General features: G+C 39.4%; 1 protein-coding gene across 3 annotated transcripts in view; it reads right to left on the bottom strand.

Annotated features, from left to right (window-relative positions):
* Positions 1-9,259: 9,259 nt before the first annotated feature.
* The window catches only part of TMTC2 (transmembrane O-mannosyltransferase targeting cadherins 2), a 449,447-nt gene continuing 442,245 nt past the window's right edge, over positions 9,260-16,461 (bottom strand). For all 3 annotated transcript variants that reach the window (XM_002711368.5, XM_017342005.3, XM_070051474.1), the window contains one exon: positions 9,260-11,799. In XM_002711368.5, the coding sequence (XP_002711414.1) occupies positions 11,620-11,799 (180 nt within the window). In that variant the 3' untranslated portion in view covers positions 9,260-11,619. The remainder of the gene's footprint in view (positions 11,800-16,461) is intronic.

Below are 16,461 nucleotides of genomic sequence, written 5' to 3'. Positions count from 1 at the left end.
ACCAGCTGGATAATCCATGTCCATATACTGGAACAGGAATGGAGACCTCTGCCTAAGGTGAGAGTAGTTTTTGCTTTGTTTGTTTTCCCCCATGACAGATGAACGGTTTTCTAAATCTCCTTTTGTTTTTTAACTTTACAGATAAAGTGGTATGTATTGTTTACAACATGGCACTTTGTAGTATACATTGTGGACTACTTAAGCCTAGCTAATTAATACAAGTCGCTACCTTACATAGTTAGCATTTTTGTGAGGAGAGTACTTAACATTTACTTTCTAGAATTTTTCAATACATGTCATTAATAAATAAAGTCACATGGTTACCATGCTGGGCAATATGTCTTTTGAACTTATTCCTCTAAGTGAATCCAGCAGTTTTAAAAAATTGGGCTGAGCCATGAGAGACAGAGCTGTCTGGTAAGGGCTAAAGCCCAAGGCAACAGGTAACCAGTAGGAAATTGTCCTTCGCATGGGCAGACAGAGGAATTTTAAGAGCAAAATTTTTCAATATTCAATTTGACATTGTTCGATGAAAATCACTCTTTCATCTCAAATCTTTTAAAGTCAACCATACGCTCAAAGATACGTGTGAATAGTTTATAGGGTAATCAGAAAAGAATCTGTGAGTAGGAAAAAAACAAAACAGAAAGAAAATACCATGAGAGAGCAGCAGAAGCAGGGACAGAAATTCTAGATACAAGATGCTGGTAGGCACAAAGGCTAGGAAACAGCATCCAATATTCTACAGAAGACATGGCTGCCAACAAGGATGTCTCACTAACACATGAATCACAGGGAAAATCTTCAGTAGGAAGAACATTTTAAGTAGACACAATTAGCATCAAACTCTCAGGACCAGTAGACAAAGAAACAGAAAAAGGCAGATAGAGAAAATTTAGATTATTTCATTAGCCTTACACTTGAATGATCTTCTCCTCCTTTCTCTCACCATGTAGGAATGTAGTTGGAATCAGTCTCCAGTATTGAAAGAAAGACTTTCCAGTAGGAATGTTTTCTAATTATACTGAATATCTAGAATAAGGGATAAGAAAGGAGTCAGGACTCCCTAATGTATATTGATTGTGTCCACACCCATCAAAACCTCCATGGATTTAGTAAAAAGCCATATGATTACGAGACAAAAGCTGGTTTTCATACTGAATGGGATCTTGGGCAAGTCATAGAACCATTCTTGAGCTTCTTAAAGCTCATATGGAGTTTGGATTTAAGACTAATTATGTGTTTACAGTATACTATGTCAGATTGTTTTAGGGATATATATATATATAAAGATATTATGTCTTTTGATAAATGTATAATGGAAGACAAAAAATGGAAAAAAGTGTCCATGTTTATATATTAGAAGAATTAATATAATAAAAATGTCCATAGTACCCAAAGTAATTTACAGATCCAATTTGATCTCAATAAAAAATACTGAAGACATTCTCAGATTTAGAAAAAATGATCTTAAAATTCATATGGAATCATAAGAAAACCTGAACAGCTAAAGCAATCTTAAATAGCAAAAACAAAACTGGGGACCAGCAGTACGGCATAGCAAGTAAAGCTACTGCCTGCAACACTGGCATCACATATGGGCACCAGTTTGAGTCCAGGCTGCTCCACTATATATCCAGATCCCTGGTAAGAGTCTGAGAAAAGCAGTGGAGTATGGTGCAGGTGCTTGAACCCCTGTAACCATGTGGGAGACCCAGAGGAAGCTCCTGGCTTCTGGCACTGGCCTGGCCGAGCCCTGGCCATTGTGGCCATCTGGGGAGTGAACCAGCAAATGGCATATCTCTTTCTCTCTGTCTCCCCCCTCTCTGTGGATGATTTTTAAATTAGTAAATAAATCTTAAAAATCAAATGAAACAAAACAATATAATATTTCAAGACATTCTACAAGGCAGTTATAATCAGAACCACCTACTACTGGCACAAAAATAGACATGTAAGCCAATGGAATAGAATAAAAACCCTAGAAATCAACCCATGCATCTACCAATTAATCTTTGACAAACGAGCTAAACCACTCCCTGGAGAGTGGAAAGTCTCTTAAACAAATGGTTTGGAAAAATTCTATCTCTGGATGCAGAAGCATGAGACAAGACACCTATCTTACATGCTATACAAAAATCAACTCATAGTGGATCAAGGATCTAAATCTATGACCTGATACCATTAAATCACAAGAGGAAAACATTGGGGGAACACTGTAAGACATTGGCATAGGCAAAGACTTTTTGGAAAAGACCCCAGATGCATAGGCAATAAAAGCAAAAATAGACAAATGGGATTAAATCAAGCTAACTACTTTCTGCACAGCAAAGGGAACACTAAAAGGAAAGGGGCAACTGACAGAATGGGAAAAATATTCACAAACTATCAACTGATAAAGGATTAGTATACAAAATATATAAGGAGCTCAAGAAATTGAACAACAGAACAAATAATACAGTTAAGAGAAGAGCAAAGGGCAGCTGGCATTTCTCAAAAAATGAAATACAAATGGCCAAGAGACAAATGAAAAAATGCTCAGGATCACTAACCATCCAGGAAATAGAAAAAAAATAAAAGCACAATGAAGTATCATCTCTCTCATTAGAATGGCTTTCATCCAAAAATCAAAAAATAGTCAGTCCTGGTGGGATGTGGAGAAAGAGGTACACTAATGCTCTGTTGGTCAGAATGTAAACTAGTATGTTATAGAGGACAGTACAGAGATTCAACGTATCAAAGAGTTATTTACATCTCTGTGTTTATAGCAGCTTAGTTCATAGTAGCTAAGATATGTAATCAACCCATATATCCATCAATAGATGTCTGGATAAAAAAATATGGTATATATACATGGCAGAATATTATTCAACCATAAAAAAAGGATGAAATCCTGTCTTTTGCAACAAAATGGATGCAACTGGAGACCGTTCTACTTAGTGAAATAAGCCAGTCCCCAAAAGACAAATATCATGTTTTCTCTGATATATGGTATTTAATGAGTAATACAAAATGAAGAATGAAACTGATATCTTTTGATTTTATTATTATATTGCCCTTGTCTATATTCCTATAGAACAGTGGTCTTTCTAATTTTTATTTGTTGAATATTATGGTTAGTGGTGCATTAAGCCTGTGAGTGTAAAGTAAATTGAAAGTATGTTATTATAGAAATAAAAGAAAAAGGAAGGAAGAGAGGACTGAGGGTGGGCAGGAGGGAAGAATGTTACCATCTTAAAATTGTGTCTATGAAACTATGAAATCTTTACTCTTTTATCAATAAAAAACAATTAAAAATTATAAAATGTTATGCATATAAAAATGCAATTATAACAAGAACAGCATCTCCTTCGGAATGAAAAAATGAAATTTTAATTTCAAGATTTAAAGAAATTATAAGGGTCCCACTGCCTTGAAATTCCAAGGAACAGTTGAGTGAAGCTGTCTTGTACTGGGATAAAATGTCAACCAAGAAGCTAAAGCCAACAAAGAAAGGGGTTTCAATTGGGATGAACCAGTGGTCACCTCAATTTATCAGTACTCAGAATTAATGAATGTTTTACTTCCTATTTTAGGGAATCTGTATTATCTGATCATTTGGCTAATTTTTCCCACGTGAAATATGTTTAAACCAAGATATTTAAAGTTCAATGTGGTATTTTTCTCTTATTCTGACAACAGAGAGGCACAAATCTACATTCTTTGTATCTCCTATCTCCAAGTGTTGCTTCTTTCCCAGATGAGGATGGAAATGTTCTCTGTATAAAGGATTTATTTACTCAGTGAATCACAGGAGCAGGCTAACTGTGATAATCATAGGGCAGTGTGAAAGAGGTGTATCAAGGTGTTTATAAAAATTTCTTATGAAATGTCTCACCTCATCTGATTTTGACTCTTGCTCACCTAGATGTAAACCACTCACTTAAGGATAAAAGGTCTGATCTCACCTTCTTCCTTCTGTTAATCAGAACATTCCAAATTGTGTCTCACTCCTCACAAGGACTTCCCCTCCTGGAAGGTCTAATGTACAGCTGTGTACTTCCCAGATACATGCTGAGTGGGTTTGTGTGTGTGTGTGTGTGTGTGTGTATGTACATACCTGTGCATATGCATATAATAGAGAACAAAGGTGGACAGAATTGATGAAAGGGAATCAAATAAATTAGCTAGTAATCATAAAGACTTGCAGCAAATATATTTACCGCTGTAGTACTGCAATAAGAAAATGACATGCTGTTCCTATTTTATAATTGTTCTCTGGTCTATAAAGAGCTTTCAACTAGCTAGGATGCTCTGAGAAACCTCTATTTTTTTATGATTTCACAACTGCTTTTTGGGAGCTATCATCTGCCTCTCTGTTTTCGTTTAGAGTCACTCCACCTTTGACTATTTTATAAATCAGGTTGTCCCCAAGCTTTCTGAAAACCTGTATGAAAACCTTTAATTTCACAAATAGCTTCAACTAAACTAAAATTAAGCTAAAAATAACCTTCCCAGAGGATCATGTCCAGTTTGGTTACATCCACTTACCCACTGCACCTGCATGCAAAATGGTAAACGAACACTGGATCCCTGGATCCATCAGGAACAGGTCAGAAGAAATAGACGTGCAGTGCATTCAGAAGACATTTGGAAATTGTTTGATCTCTCTTAATACCTCTGTGTTCTACTTCTACTTAAACCAGCTGTGTTTGGTTAGGAATGATTCATCACTTTACCCTGAAATAAAGATTTTTTTTATGTCTTAAACCAAAACCCCAAACTGAATTTAGTCTGAATTTGTGTATTCCCTCTACTCCAGAGAGCAGCCCTGGCACAAGCATTGGTTACTACTGGGCTGTGCAGGGTGCAACCCACAGCTAGGACTTCAGCATGTACGTGCTACATTGGATCCACTGTGAGTGTGTAACTGCTCGGCACAATAGTTTTTCTTTGTCAGAGCTTAGGCCAAACCCATGTTCCCTGTCTGTGCCTGCTGTCATGACTGACTTCTAAGAGTACCACATTTTTGGTCACTTGAGTAAGAGCAGCAGATTGGACCATCCTCAGCATCAGCCAGGGAGCAAAGTTTTGGAATTAACATGAGCCCCCAAATCATCACTTCTAGAAACAGAAGTGACAACAAGTCAGACAAGAAACGGCTTCACATAATTTTATAGGAAAAAAAGTGTTTGCTAGTATAACCACATTCTATACATGTCATCAGTAAGGTATTAGGGAGAGCCTTTTTGAGATAATAAAATATAACATGGATGTGCTCTTCTATGTTATATAATCAAATTACTGAATTTTAATAGATTATAGAGTAACAAATATATTAGTTTTGTATTTAAAAATATATTTTGAAACATTATAATTCAAATGAAATTTCCTAAGTTCTCATATCATAAAGTATAGGCAAAGGCACATTTGCAGAAGTGTATTCTATTGCAAAGGAAATGTAAAATGTTCTCAACTATTAAGTACAACAATGGTTAAAATAATAAACAAAACAATAAAAATAAATGAAAGTCTATTGAGATTATTAATTGACTATGCATTTAATAGACTGATGCTGGCAGAATTAAAAAGCTAATTGTAATTAGAGTCAATATGGCCATTACTTGCTAATTAAGATTAGAAAAAGGGCCTGTATTAAAATCAAAGCTAATCACTATTTCCCCACCGGCCCCTTTCCTCCCTCACCAGTTTGATTTTCTGGTGTAATTTATCTTTCATATTATATGGGAGGAGTGTCTAGCAGAAGAAGAAAGACTTTAATTCCTTCATGGTAGTTTAAGTATTTTTGGAAACAAATTTAATTGCTGATTTGTCTCTCAGTACATTTTTGAAATCTTTCATTACGGTCTCTAGCTACTCATGCTATTACCAAGAGAAAGGTCTCACAGGAGTTATTTTGTTTGGAGTCTTTTAGGATGGAAAGGAAAGAGACAGGACAGAAAATTATTAGAAAAACTATCTCTTGAAGCCCTGAACTATTACTTGACTTATAGCACGCTATTCCCTCCGTGTGACTGAATGGTTTATAACTTTGTTTTGAGTAAGTGATATACCTGTCAAATACAAAGGAAGGTAAGGAAAAAATTAAATCTATTTCTGAACAGAACAGATAGCTCTAGCCTCGGCTTCAAATTTGTTGTACATTTGTCTTCGCAACAGAGTGACCCAATCTTGAACATAGATAGCTTCAAACTGTTCTAACCAAATCTTCTCTCTCTACACCAGAAACTTGTTTATTAGTAATAACAATTACTAGTCTATTTCTTACATGTCTACCCTGTTTCTCCCCTTGACTTCCTCCCTTTGGAAATCTCCAGAATCATTTTAGATATTATTAAGGTCTTATATTAGTGTAGGAAGTCTGTAATGATCTCATCACATTTCAGATATTTGTAACCTTCTCATCCCATCAAAGGATTTTCTTGTGAAATGAATGCTCCTTTCTCTCTTTGGAAATAGAAAAATGACACAAAAACACCAAGGGTCAGCTATGAGAAGCTGGAACATTTGGGGAATCTAGAAGGAAAACTTCATAGGAATTTCAAGCTAACAAGAAACAAATCCCAGCAGTCCTTGAGGGGGTAAAATACAACTAAAATCTCTAGGAAACAACAAAAAGCGAACATGTGGTCAAGTGGCAGATGGAATAAAAGCTGACTCAAAGGTCTGGGATTGTATCCTGCAGGAAGACCACCCAATGACACGGCAAGAAGGCCAAAGGCTCTGTTCTTACAACGGGTAGCGATTCCAATTTACAAGCTAAGTTTCCTAGCAATACTCCTTCAATGAATTAAATCATGTTTTAAATAGTACACATCAAATTCTATAGCATGAAATGTAATATCTAAGTGAACAATCATCTCCCAAAACACAAATGGGCTGAAATTATAATTGTTAAATTTCCCCCCTTGAAGCTCAGTTTCTTTCCTAATAACAGAATAACAAAGAATTATATGCATTTTCTCTTTCACTGGAAACACTGTGTGAAAACTGTCATCACTCAGATGAAAAATACAAATGAAGAGTCAAGAATACCAAAATCTCAACATTTTTAGGAAGTTTTTTTAAAAAGTATCATTTCTCATGAGCAAATAATAGATGGAATTTTAGTGTATAGTGTATTTTAAAGTCTTCTATTCAATAGCAACCTTCCCAGCTGCAGAAACAATGCCAGAAAAGAAAGACACAGTCCCTGCTTATGTTGGTCTGGGAGTATAGTGTTTCAATTTCAGTTAAATTGTATCTTGATTTAAAAACAGAACTAAGGGGCTGGCATTGTGGCATAGCAGGTAATGCCACTGCTTGTGGTGCTGGCATCCCACGTGGGCATGGTTTGAGACCCAAATGCTCCACTTTTGATCCAGATCTTTGCTAATATGCCTGGGAAAGCAGCAGAAGATGGCCCAAGTCCTTGGGCCCCTGCAGCCACGTGGGAGAGCTGGAAGAAGCTCCTACCTACTGTCTTCAGATCTGCCTAGCTCCAGCTGTTGTGGCCATTTGGGGACTGAACCAGAGAAAGGGAGATCTCTCTCTCTCTATCTCTCAGCGTTTCAGGTGAATAAATAAATCTAAAAAAAATAAAAATATAAAAATAGGACTAAGTAACTACTTTCTAAAACTGGACATCATGGGCCGGCGCTGCGGCTCACTAGGCTAATCCTCCACCTGCGGCGCCGACACCCTGGGTTCTAGTCCCGGTCGGGGCGCCGGATTCTGTCCCGGTTGCCCCTCTTCCAGGCCAGCTCTCTGCTGTGGCCTGGGAAGTCAGTGGAGGATGGCCCAAGTGCTTGGGCCCTGCAGCCACATGGGAGATCAGGAGGAAGCACCTGGCTCCTGGCTTTGGATCAGCACAGCGTGCTGGCCGCAACGCGCCGGCCAGAGCGGCCACTTGGGGGATGAACCAATGGAAAAAGGAAGACCTTTCTCTCTTTCTCTCATTTAACTCTGCCTGTTAAAAAATTTTTTTAAAAAAATTGGACATCATAATAACTGACATGTTAGTAGCCTTTTCTGTGCTGCTACTAACTAACTTTGGCATCTTGGTTAAATCACTCAAACTGTAAGTAGAAAGTAAATATATTTAGTTATACTTTTCTCGATCTTCTAACATCAATTTTTAAGATCTTTTCAATGCATTACCTTTGTGAATCTTCATGAACTCCTGCAGTAAAAGACATGGAGACTGTGCCTTGTAGAGGATAAAGTAACAAAGAATGCCAAGAGGGTTGCAAAACTCAATCTGCTGACTTCTGGTTCAGTGCTGTGTCCGTGACGCAGGACGTGAGCGTCAGACAAGCTGGGGACAGGCTGAGTGCTCTCTAGCTTAGTGACACTGGTTCACAGCTCTGAGCTTTAGTTTCCTTATCTCTAAAGACGGAACATAAGTTCACCACCCATAGAGCATTTGGCATAAAATAGTCTTCACAGCTAATTTTATCCTATAATAAAGAAAACAAGCAATACACAATCACGTGGTTGTAGAACAATTTTAACAGACTGTTGACTTCTCTGTCACTTTGCACCACTGCTAGAATTGACCCCTGAATGTGTAACACCCACGAATCTCAGCAAACCGTGGCTGTGCTTTTAGCAAGACCAGGATCTTTCAAATATGGCCATTTTTATCAATCTACTGAGGCCACAAATGAACAAGTACATCATATTTGGCATCATTTTTAAAACATCTTTCCATAGTTCCATGACCAAAAGAAAATAAGATCAAACCTTGTTCATCTCTCCTGAATATGGTAAACCTGGTGATATTGGCAACCTTTACTATTGTAACTATTGAAAAGGGATTATCACTGTTGATACACTAAAAGCAAAGCATATCTATTTGATGCCCAACCTTTACTTGTTTTAACCTTTCTCCCAGCTCTGCTAAAACCTGAGACGGGGCCAGCGTGTAAAGCTACCACCTATGACCCTTGCATCCCATATGGGTGTCAGTTCATGTCCTGGTTGTTTCACTTCCCATCCAGCTCCTTGCTAATGGCCCGGGAAAAGTAGCGGAAGGTGGCCCAAATATTTGGGCCCTGCACCCACATGGGAGACCTGGATAAAGCTTCTGGCTTCTGGTTTTAGCCTGGCCCTGCTCTGGCCTTGTTCAGCCATGTGGGGACTGAACCAGCAATGGAAGCTTTCTCTCTCTCTCTCTCTGTAACTCTGACTTTAAAATAAATACATAAATCTTTGGAAAAAAAATTCCAGACAATTTCAGAACTGTTGCTGTAGATTAACCAAGGGCTTACACAATATATTTGTTATCAATGCTTTATTGTTGAAAACAAAATTGAAATTCTCTGGCACATAAAACAATTATTTCTACAAAAGGAAAGCCTACAAATCTTGATAATTTATACAAATAACAGTTTCTCAAAAAATAAAATTTTAATTTAGTAAACTTGTCTTGTGCTCTATATTTTTAGCACTGTCTGCAATAATCCACCATAAATCCCTGAGCGGAGACATTTTTGATCATGTTCTAACGCCCTCCCTTACTCCCCCCTCCCCCCGAGTTGGTCAGTTACTAAGTCCAGCCCTGTAGTGAAGTGTCAGGGACATTTAGTTATTGAAGATCCATGCATTTGGTGACACAGGCCCAATTGTTAATGCTACTTGGGAACTGGGTCAACATGAAGTGCCTCTACTGTGCATTCAGCGAATCTACTAAGAACCAAGTGCTGGAAAGAAGAACAGTAACAATAAAAAGACATAAGATGTTAAAACGAGGGAGTCATTATAAGTCAAAAACTATTTAAATAAATAAAAATGTTAGACATTGAATTTATCTTTATAGCCTTATATTAACGCCCTCCCCTCCCCGCTTTTGCAGTTGCCAATGTACTAGAAGATGAAAATATACTTCAACCCACTATTTTGGTTTGACAATGGGTTTGTTGTTAAATGTTAAATATTCTGAAAACACAGTGATTAAGTTATAATTTAACTTCTGGCCCTGCAATGAAAGGCTTACAAAATAATATACATATTATAAGAGGGCCTCCTTATTAATGTCTTCAAAAAAATCTGTTACTACATTTGCCCTTCTCACAACAACACTAATGCCATAGGAACACTACTTTAATTTCTTTATCCCACTGTATGCAGATACATAACAAACACATAAAATATGGAGAACACATAGTATGATGTATTTGCATGTCCAGCTTCCTTTTAATGGAAACGCTAATCATATGTACATGGAGTGTGAATAAGTAGGAGAAAAGCTTATTTTCAGTTTCAAAGAACCGGCTTAGTGTATCAAAGTTTTTGTTACTCTGCTATGGTAGAATAATAAATAATAAATAAATATGTAAGATACAGTATAGCTACTTTCTCTACAAAGAAGCTGATAATGAACTGTTTTATGAAGTTAATTTTTAGTCACAAAGTTTGACTATAAGCCAAAACGTGCTCAGTAAATGTTTTTCTCTACTTCATTTATGCTATTTTACTCGTGAAATGATCATTGAAGGGGTTACTAACAGGAAACGAAATAAAACACCAGATTTGCTAGTGAAAAATGGTTTGCACTGAGAACAGCACGTGGCATAGGACCTGACACATGCAGGCTAATGTGACACTCTACTGCAGTTTAAAATAACTCATTTTTTTATGTCTTTTGGGATGAGCAAAGTAAGATACATATCATTCCTTGAAAATTTATCAGCATTGCTGTTTCGGTACCTAGGAGAAAGTGATTAGCATTTTCCAAACACAAATTGGCACCCATCCTCACACACTCCTTTGTATAGACTTGACTTTTTAACCAGCAACCTCTGCGAAACACACATTTGTCTAAAAGCTGTTGCTGACTGGAACTAGAACACTTATGAATGTCCCTTTCCTTTTATCCTCGTGTACGTACGCACATTAACCAGGAATAAGCATTCTGAAAGGTACTTTCCAAACACTTAACACAATGAATTCTACTAGGCATTTAGGGGAACATACTGACAGCATTAAAGTCAAGAACGCCTGCCTGACACACATCAGGCCTCCCCAGCACTCTTCTCCAAGTCCTTTTCAGAACATGAAAAGCAAGTGATGTACAAAGGAAAGCCAGTGACATCCACATCATTAAGATGCTACGAGCACTGGCTGAGGAACAACTGCACATTTAGGCTCCAAAACTGCTAAGCAGGCTGTCCCAAAGGGGTAAGACAGCAGCGTTAGGACAACCAGCGGCTCACTGGGATTTCACACTACGCTTACGTCACTCCCTGTTAGCACTTAACCTCTGATAGTTTACCGTGGCTGAACACACACTCTGACTTCCTCTCACAGTGTTTAAGGAATACTATAATTTTGAAATTAGCTTTCCAAAATGAATGAAGTCTATAGTTTAGACACCCTCCCCTTGTAAGAATCCCCAAAGATCCCTGTTTTAAGTGCTCTGGTTTACAGTCTATGGATAACAATTCCATCCTCCAGGAGGTTTCCAACGTTCCCCTTTTTGGTGTTCATGGCCATGCCAAAAACAAGGTGGATCTCCCAGCAGTGGCAGTGACCTCAGTGACCTCTGCCCTGCGCCTGTCATAGCACTGCTGGGAAGTCCTGTCTGGCAAGGAAGTCTGCTTTGTCAACTGGAGGAGGACGAGGTTCTGTCCTCCCGTGTCAGGTCTTGGAGGTCTTTAAGCCTTGCTTTTCCATGATGTTCCACAGTTTCCGCAGATTGGACTGCGTGATGACGTCGTCAGGCTTGAGCTGCAGGGCACGAAGGTAGTTGGCTTCCGCCTTCTGGAGCCTGCCATTGAGATGCAGAATGGCTCCCAGGTTCATTAACGCAGCCGGATACTGCAGCAGGAGAAAGGAAGGAAAACAATTAAGAGGCCATTGCAAGCTTTCTTTCATAGAAGACAAACATCTTCGTTCACTAATGTAAATGATTCCCTTATGTCCAGAGGAATTTTATGGAAGCAATTTAGCAATTTATACACAGAAAGATAACGAGGAAGTTAAAAAAAAAATCAAACAACTTCTGTTACTTGTGTTTAAAATACCATTTGCTGCTTAGAGAAATATTTATTTTTCCTCTAGTGAGAATGCATAGGTAAAATATGAAGATCTGATAATCTGGCTAGACACTACTGTTGGAGAAAAAACTTAATTTCAGACTGGAGGAATTGAAATTTTTTCAACTCAATGATAAAAAGTAAAAAGTTAAGTGGAAAATTGATGTCTACTCTGTTTTCTCTCAGCAAATATTTCAGACTGTTAATGCAAAACCAAAAATAAACTGCAAAATTGTACTGATGCTTTTGAAGTAGGCAGGCATACAGGCTAAAATGGATTAGGTTTGTGAGCTGGAAGACCACGCCTTCGCCACGCCCCGGGTGACCTCGTGCCCCTACCTGACAGCACTTGGGTGCCTACTAGCCAATCAAGTTAATTAACCACTCCCCTTTGGAAGTGGGTTAAAAGCCTGGGCCATGGTATGTCCCACCCTTTTCTTCTTCCCTGGCTTCTTGCCAGGAGCGGGCTGGCTGTAGCCCTGCGCCTCCAGCGCACGTGACCTTTGGGCCACCCACCCTAGGCTTCCTGGCCTAGATGCTCCTCCACGTGGCTGGTTCCTGGTGCTCGGTATGAACCCAGATTTACTCTCTTAGATAAAGCTCTCACTCTCCTATGCATCTTTCTCACTAAATAAAAGCCTAAAATGTACCATGCTGCCTCATTTATTTGTGCCGGTATTGAGAATTCTTCTCTAAATATTAGGCAAGAACCCTCTCAGGCTTATGAATATTGGGGATTAATAAGCATATGGTGATATTGTATGGCACCCCAAATTCTGGTAGCACATGTGGCATCCCAGATGGCGCTTCTGGGGAACTCACTTTTAAGGTTAGAAACCTGAACAAAATTCAAATGCAACCACTGAAGTCATTTTTACACTTCAGTGATTTACCATGAAAAAGTCCTTGTTTTGAAAAACTGAACAGTTTTTATGGTGTCCTACACAAGTTCTAGTGGTGAATATAATGGTGAAAGACAGTACAGGAAACAATATCAAAATAGATAAAATATGGTATAATAAAATGGAACCATTTTAAGAAGTTTGATGTTATTTGTTAAAAAAAGCACTTAAGTGGCCGGCGCCGTGGCTTGCTTGGCTAATCCTCCGCCTGCAGTGCTGGCACCCTGGGTTCTAGTCCCGGTCGGGGCACCGGATTCTGTCCCGGTTGCTTCTCTTCCAGGCCAGCTCTCTGCTGTGGCCCGGGCGGGCAGAGGAGGATGGCCCAAGTGCTTGGGCCCTGCACCCCATGGGAGCCCAGGAGGAAGCACCTGGCTCCTGGCTTCGGGTCAGCGCGATGCGCCAGCCGCAGCATGCCGGCCACAGCAGCCATTTGGGGGGGGGGGTCAACCTGTGGGACCTGAGCCTGGATCAAGGTGCAACTATTTTAAATTAGGCCTCCATCTTGTAACTTGGGCCTGACCAGGCCCTAAACCCTGAGCCAGAAGCTCCTAAAAATAAATACATGAACTCCCCTTTCGATAAACTCACCTAGCAACAGCCGATTAGCAGATAACAGAGAAATACCTAGAGTTCCTGGTGTCTTCACAGGGCAGATAAGGTGATTGATAGCTACCGGAGACCCTGCAGTTCAGCACGTACACCCCAGCAGTCGGACCCTATGCTTCGGCCAATCAATTCAAAAGGCATCAACCCCAAAGCCATCCAACCACCTTTAGTAGGTCCGTTCCCACCACCGGATGCACTAATCAATTCTAAGAGATGTCTTTGAATTTCCCGCGGGATGAGATGATTTGCTAAATGGTACCATGATGTGTAAAATGTCTCTAAAAACCCTGTTAACTGAAGGGTCGGGGCTCTCAATTCAGACCCGCTGTGTCGGTGTTGATTGAGAGTCCAGGCCCGGACCCGCAATAAAACTCTCCTGCGCTTTACAGCAGTATCGGCTCCTTGGTGGTCTTTGGGGACAATTGAACTGGGCATAGCAAACCAACAGAAGGAAGACCTTTCTGTCTCTCTCTCTCTCTCATTGCCTAACTCTGCCTGTCCAAAAAAAAAAAGGACTTAAGTAACTATCATAGGATTTTCATTAATGCCTGATAAATGTAATATAAATCTATTATGTAAAAAAGCTTCAAAATGTTAAAAAAAAAAAAGCTCTAAAAATCCCAATTCTGTAACACTAGTTTCATACAGGGGTTTCCATCCCGCAGCTCTCAGACATTAGTTAACAACAATGAAAAGTGCTTCTCAGAGGAAAAAATATTCTACTTGCTATCTACAAACAAGGGCTGTTCTGCTCATGTCTTGTCCCTGAAATACTCTGGCTCAAAGGTTGCAGCTAATATTTTGGCTGCTATATAAACACATATTTCAACTATCAGATAAAATTAAGTGTTTATGCTATGCTTATGTTTTCATCTTACAGATAGGGTCAGCTACTAAGTGTTTGTCAACTCTGTGCTACAGCTTAAAATAATTATTTTTATGATTTACTTTTTTCACTTTTTCAGCTGAATTCATGTGACTTTACTCTTTACTGTAAAAACAATTCCAAGGGGTGAATTCCAAGGAGTAAACTGACTAGGGGAAAAAAATGATCTCATTTGGATTTTAAGGGATCTGGGTTTCTTTCTTAACCACTGTGACCTTGGTGAAGGCCCCTAAGCTGTCTGTGCTCCAGTTGCTTCATTGTGGAATACTGAAATAACTTCAACTTTTCTGCATGCTGTTAGGAAGATATGAGAAAAATAAGCAAATACATGTAGCAATGTACAGGTTCAAAGCAGACACTCTACAAATGTCAAGGTCACTTTTCCTACTTTGATTTTGCTTGAGGTCTAACACATGCTGGTTTGTATTTTTTAGGCTGCTGCTCAACCTTTATAATTTTGATTTCAGGGCCTATAAAATTGTCTCTAAATGTATATCAGAATTATTATAAGTTTTTAATGACTCATCATTATTTCAAACCTTTCTGTATTTTTTCTTTTCCTTGAATAATGTTACAAATATAAGCTATTCTTGATCTTCAAAAACCTTTTGGTCTGGATGACTCCAAACTTCTCGAGGAAAATACAGATGGTCAGTTTCTAATTTTAAACACCAATCCAAATAAACACAGCTCTAAATTACATGTGCAGTGAGAAGCTCCACAATGGAAACTGAAAATACCACCACCTACTCTGTCTTCCTAAAGGAACTTGGTTATCTCACCACCATTATAAACTCCAGCTCCTCGAGCCCTAGACACATTTCTGAACTATGTCTCCCAGCACAGTCTTGCACAACTATCAATAACTAGCTATTAAACTGATGGTGAAGTATGTTCACAAGCTGAATTATGAGAGATAAGTAGATAAAATGTTTAGACTTCCTGAGTGGGAAGAGAGGTAATGGGGGAGGGAGAGCCACTGTTGGAGACTGCTCCTTACTCACCAGAAATAGAACAGGCCCTGTAAGGAGGCAGAGAGAAACCAGATGGTTCGGTGGGATGGACAGTCAGTCACTCACTTCTTGAAGCCCGTTAGCCCCAAAGTGCCTGTACATACAGTGTTTGTACCTGTGAGTATATCTATAAGTCACAGGAACTCGAGAACGCTCTCAGAGGGTATGGAGTCTGCTCTGTTGCAGAAATGGACGCACTTCAGGTTAGCAGGGGACTTGGCATGTCAATTTCGTCCACCAATGGTATGGTGACAGAGTCTCCTTCACGTGCAATCTGCTATACAGACTGCATCAGATTACAAACATTTTCTTCTTTTCTCTGCTTTTCCTCTCAATTCAAAAACACAAAGTAGAATTTTCTTACTAGTGTGCCTGAAGAGCTGCTGAATCTGAAAGCTAAGAAATTGGCCTTGTCTTTATCAGTATTTTAGATATTTTTCTTAGGCTAAACATGTAAGAAATGGGTGTAGAAATGGGTGGCAAAGTATAGCATGTGGGCCGGCGCCACGGCTCACTAGGCTAATCCTCCATCTTGCAGCGCCGGCACACCGGGTTCTAGTCCCAGTCAGGGCGCCGGGTTCTGTCCCGGTTGCCCCTCTTCCAGGCCAGCTCTCTGCTGTGGCCAGGGAGTGCAGTGGAGGATGGCCCAAGTGCTTGGGCCCTGCACCCCATGGGAGACCAGGATAAGTACCTGGCTCCTGCCATTGGATCTGCGTGGTGCACCGGCCGCAGTGCGGTGCGCCGGCTGCTGGCAGCCATTGGAGGGTGAACCAACCAACGGCAAAGGAAGACCTTTCTCTCTGTCTCTCTCTCTCACTGTCCACTCTGCCTGTCAAAAAAAAAAAAAAAAAAAAAAAGTATAGCATGCTGCAAAATCGGCTTTTCTGTTGTATTACTGAATTGTAGCCTGAGGTTCTTCTGTCCTTGGAACACTCTGACATTACCTACGTACCATGAAATGATGCAAACAATAGTAGTATTTCAATATTATTCTCATAAAACACAACTAGGATAAGTTAAATCTATTCTGGAATGAC

Source organism: Oryctolagus cuniculus, chromosome 11 (genome assembly GCF_964237555.1).
Source record: "Oryctolagus cuniculus chromosome 11, mOryCun1.1, whole genome shotgun sequence".
Classification (NCBI taxonomy): Eukaryota; Metazoa; Chordata; class Mammalia; order Lagomorpha; family Leporidae; genus Oryctolagus; species Oryctolagus cuniculus.
The sequence above is the reverse complement of the archived record's forward strand: the minus strand, read 5'-3'. Positions and strand labels throughout refer to the sequence as shown.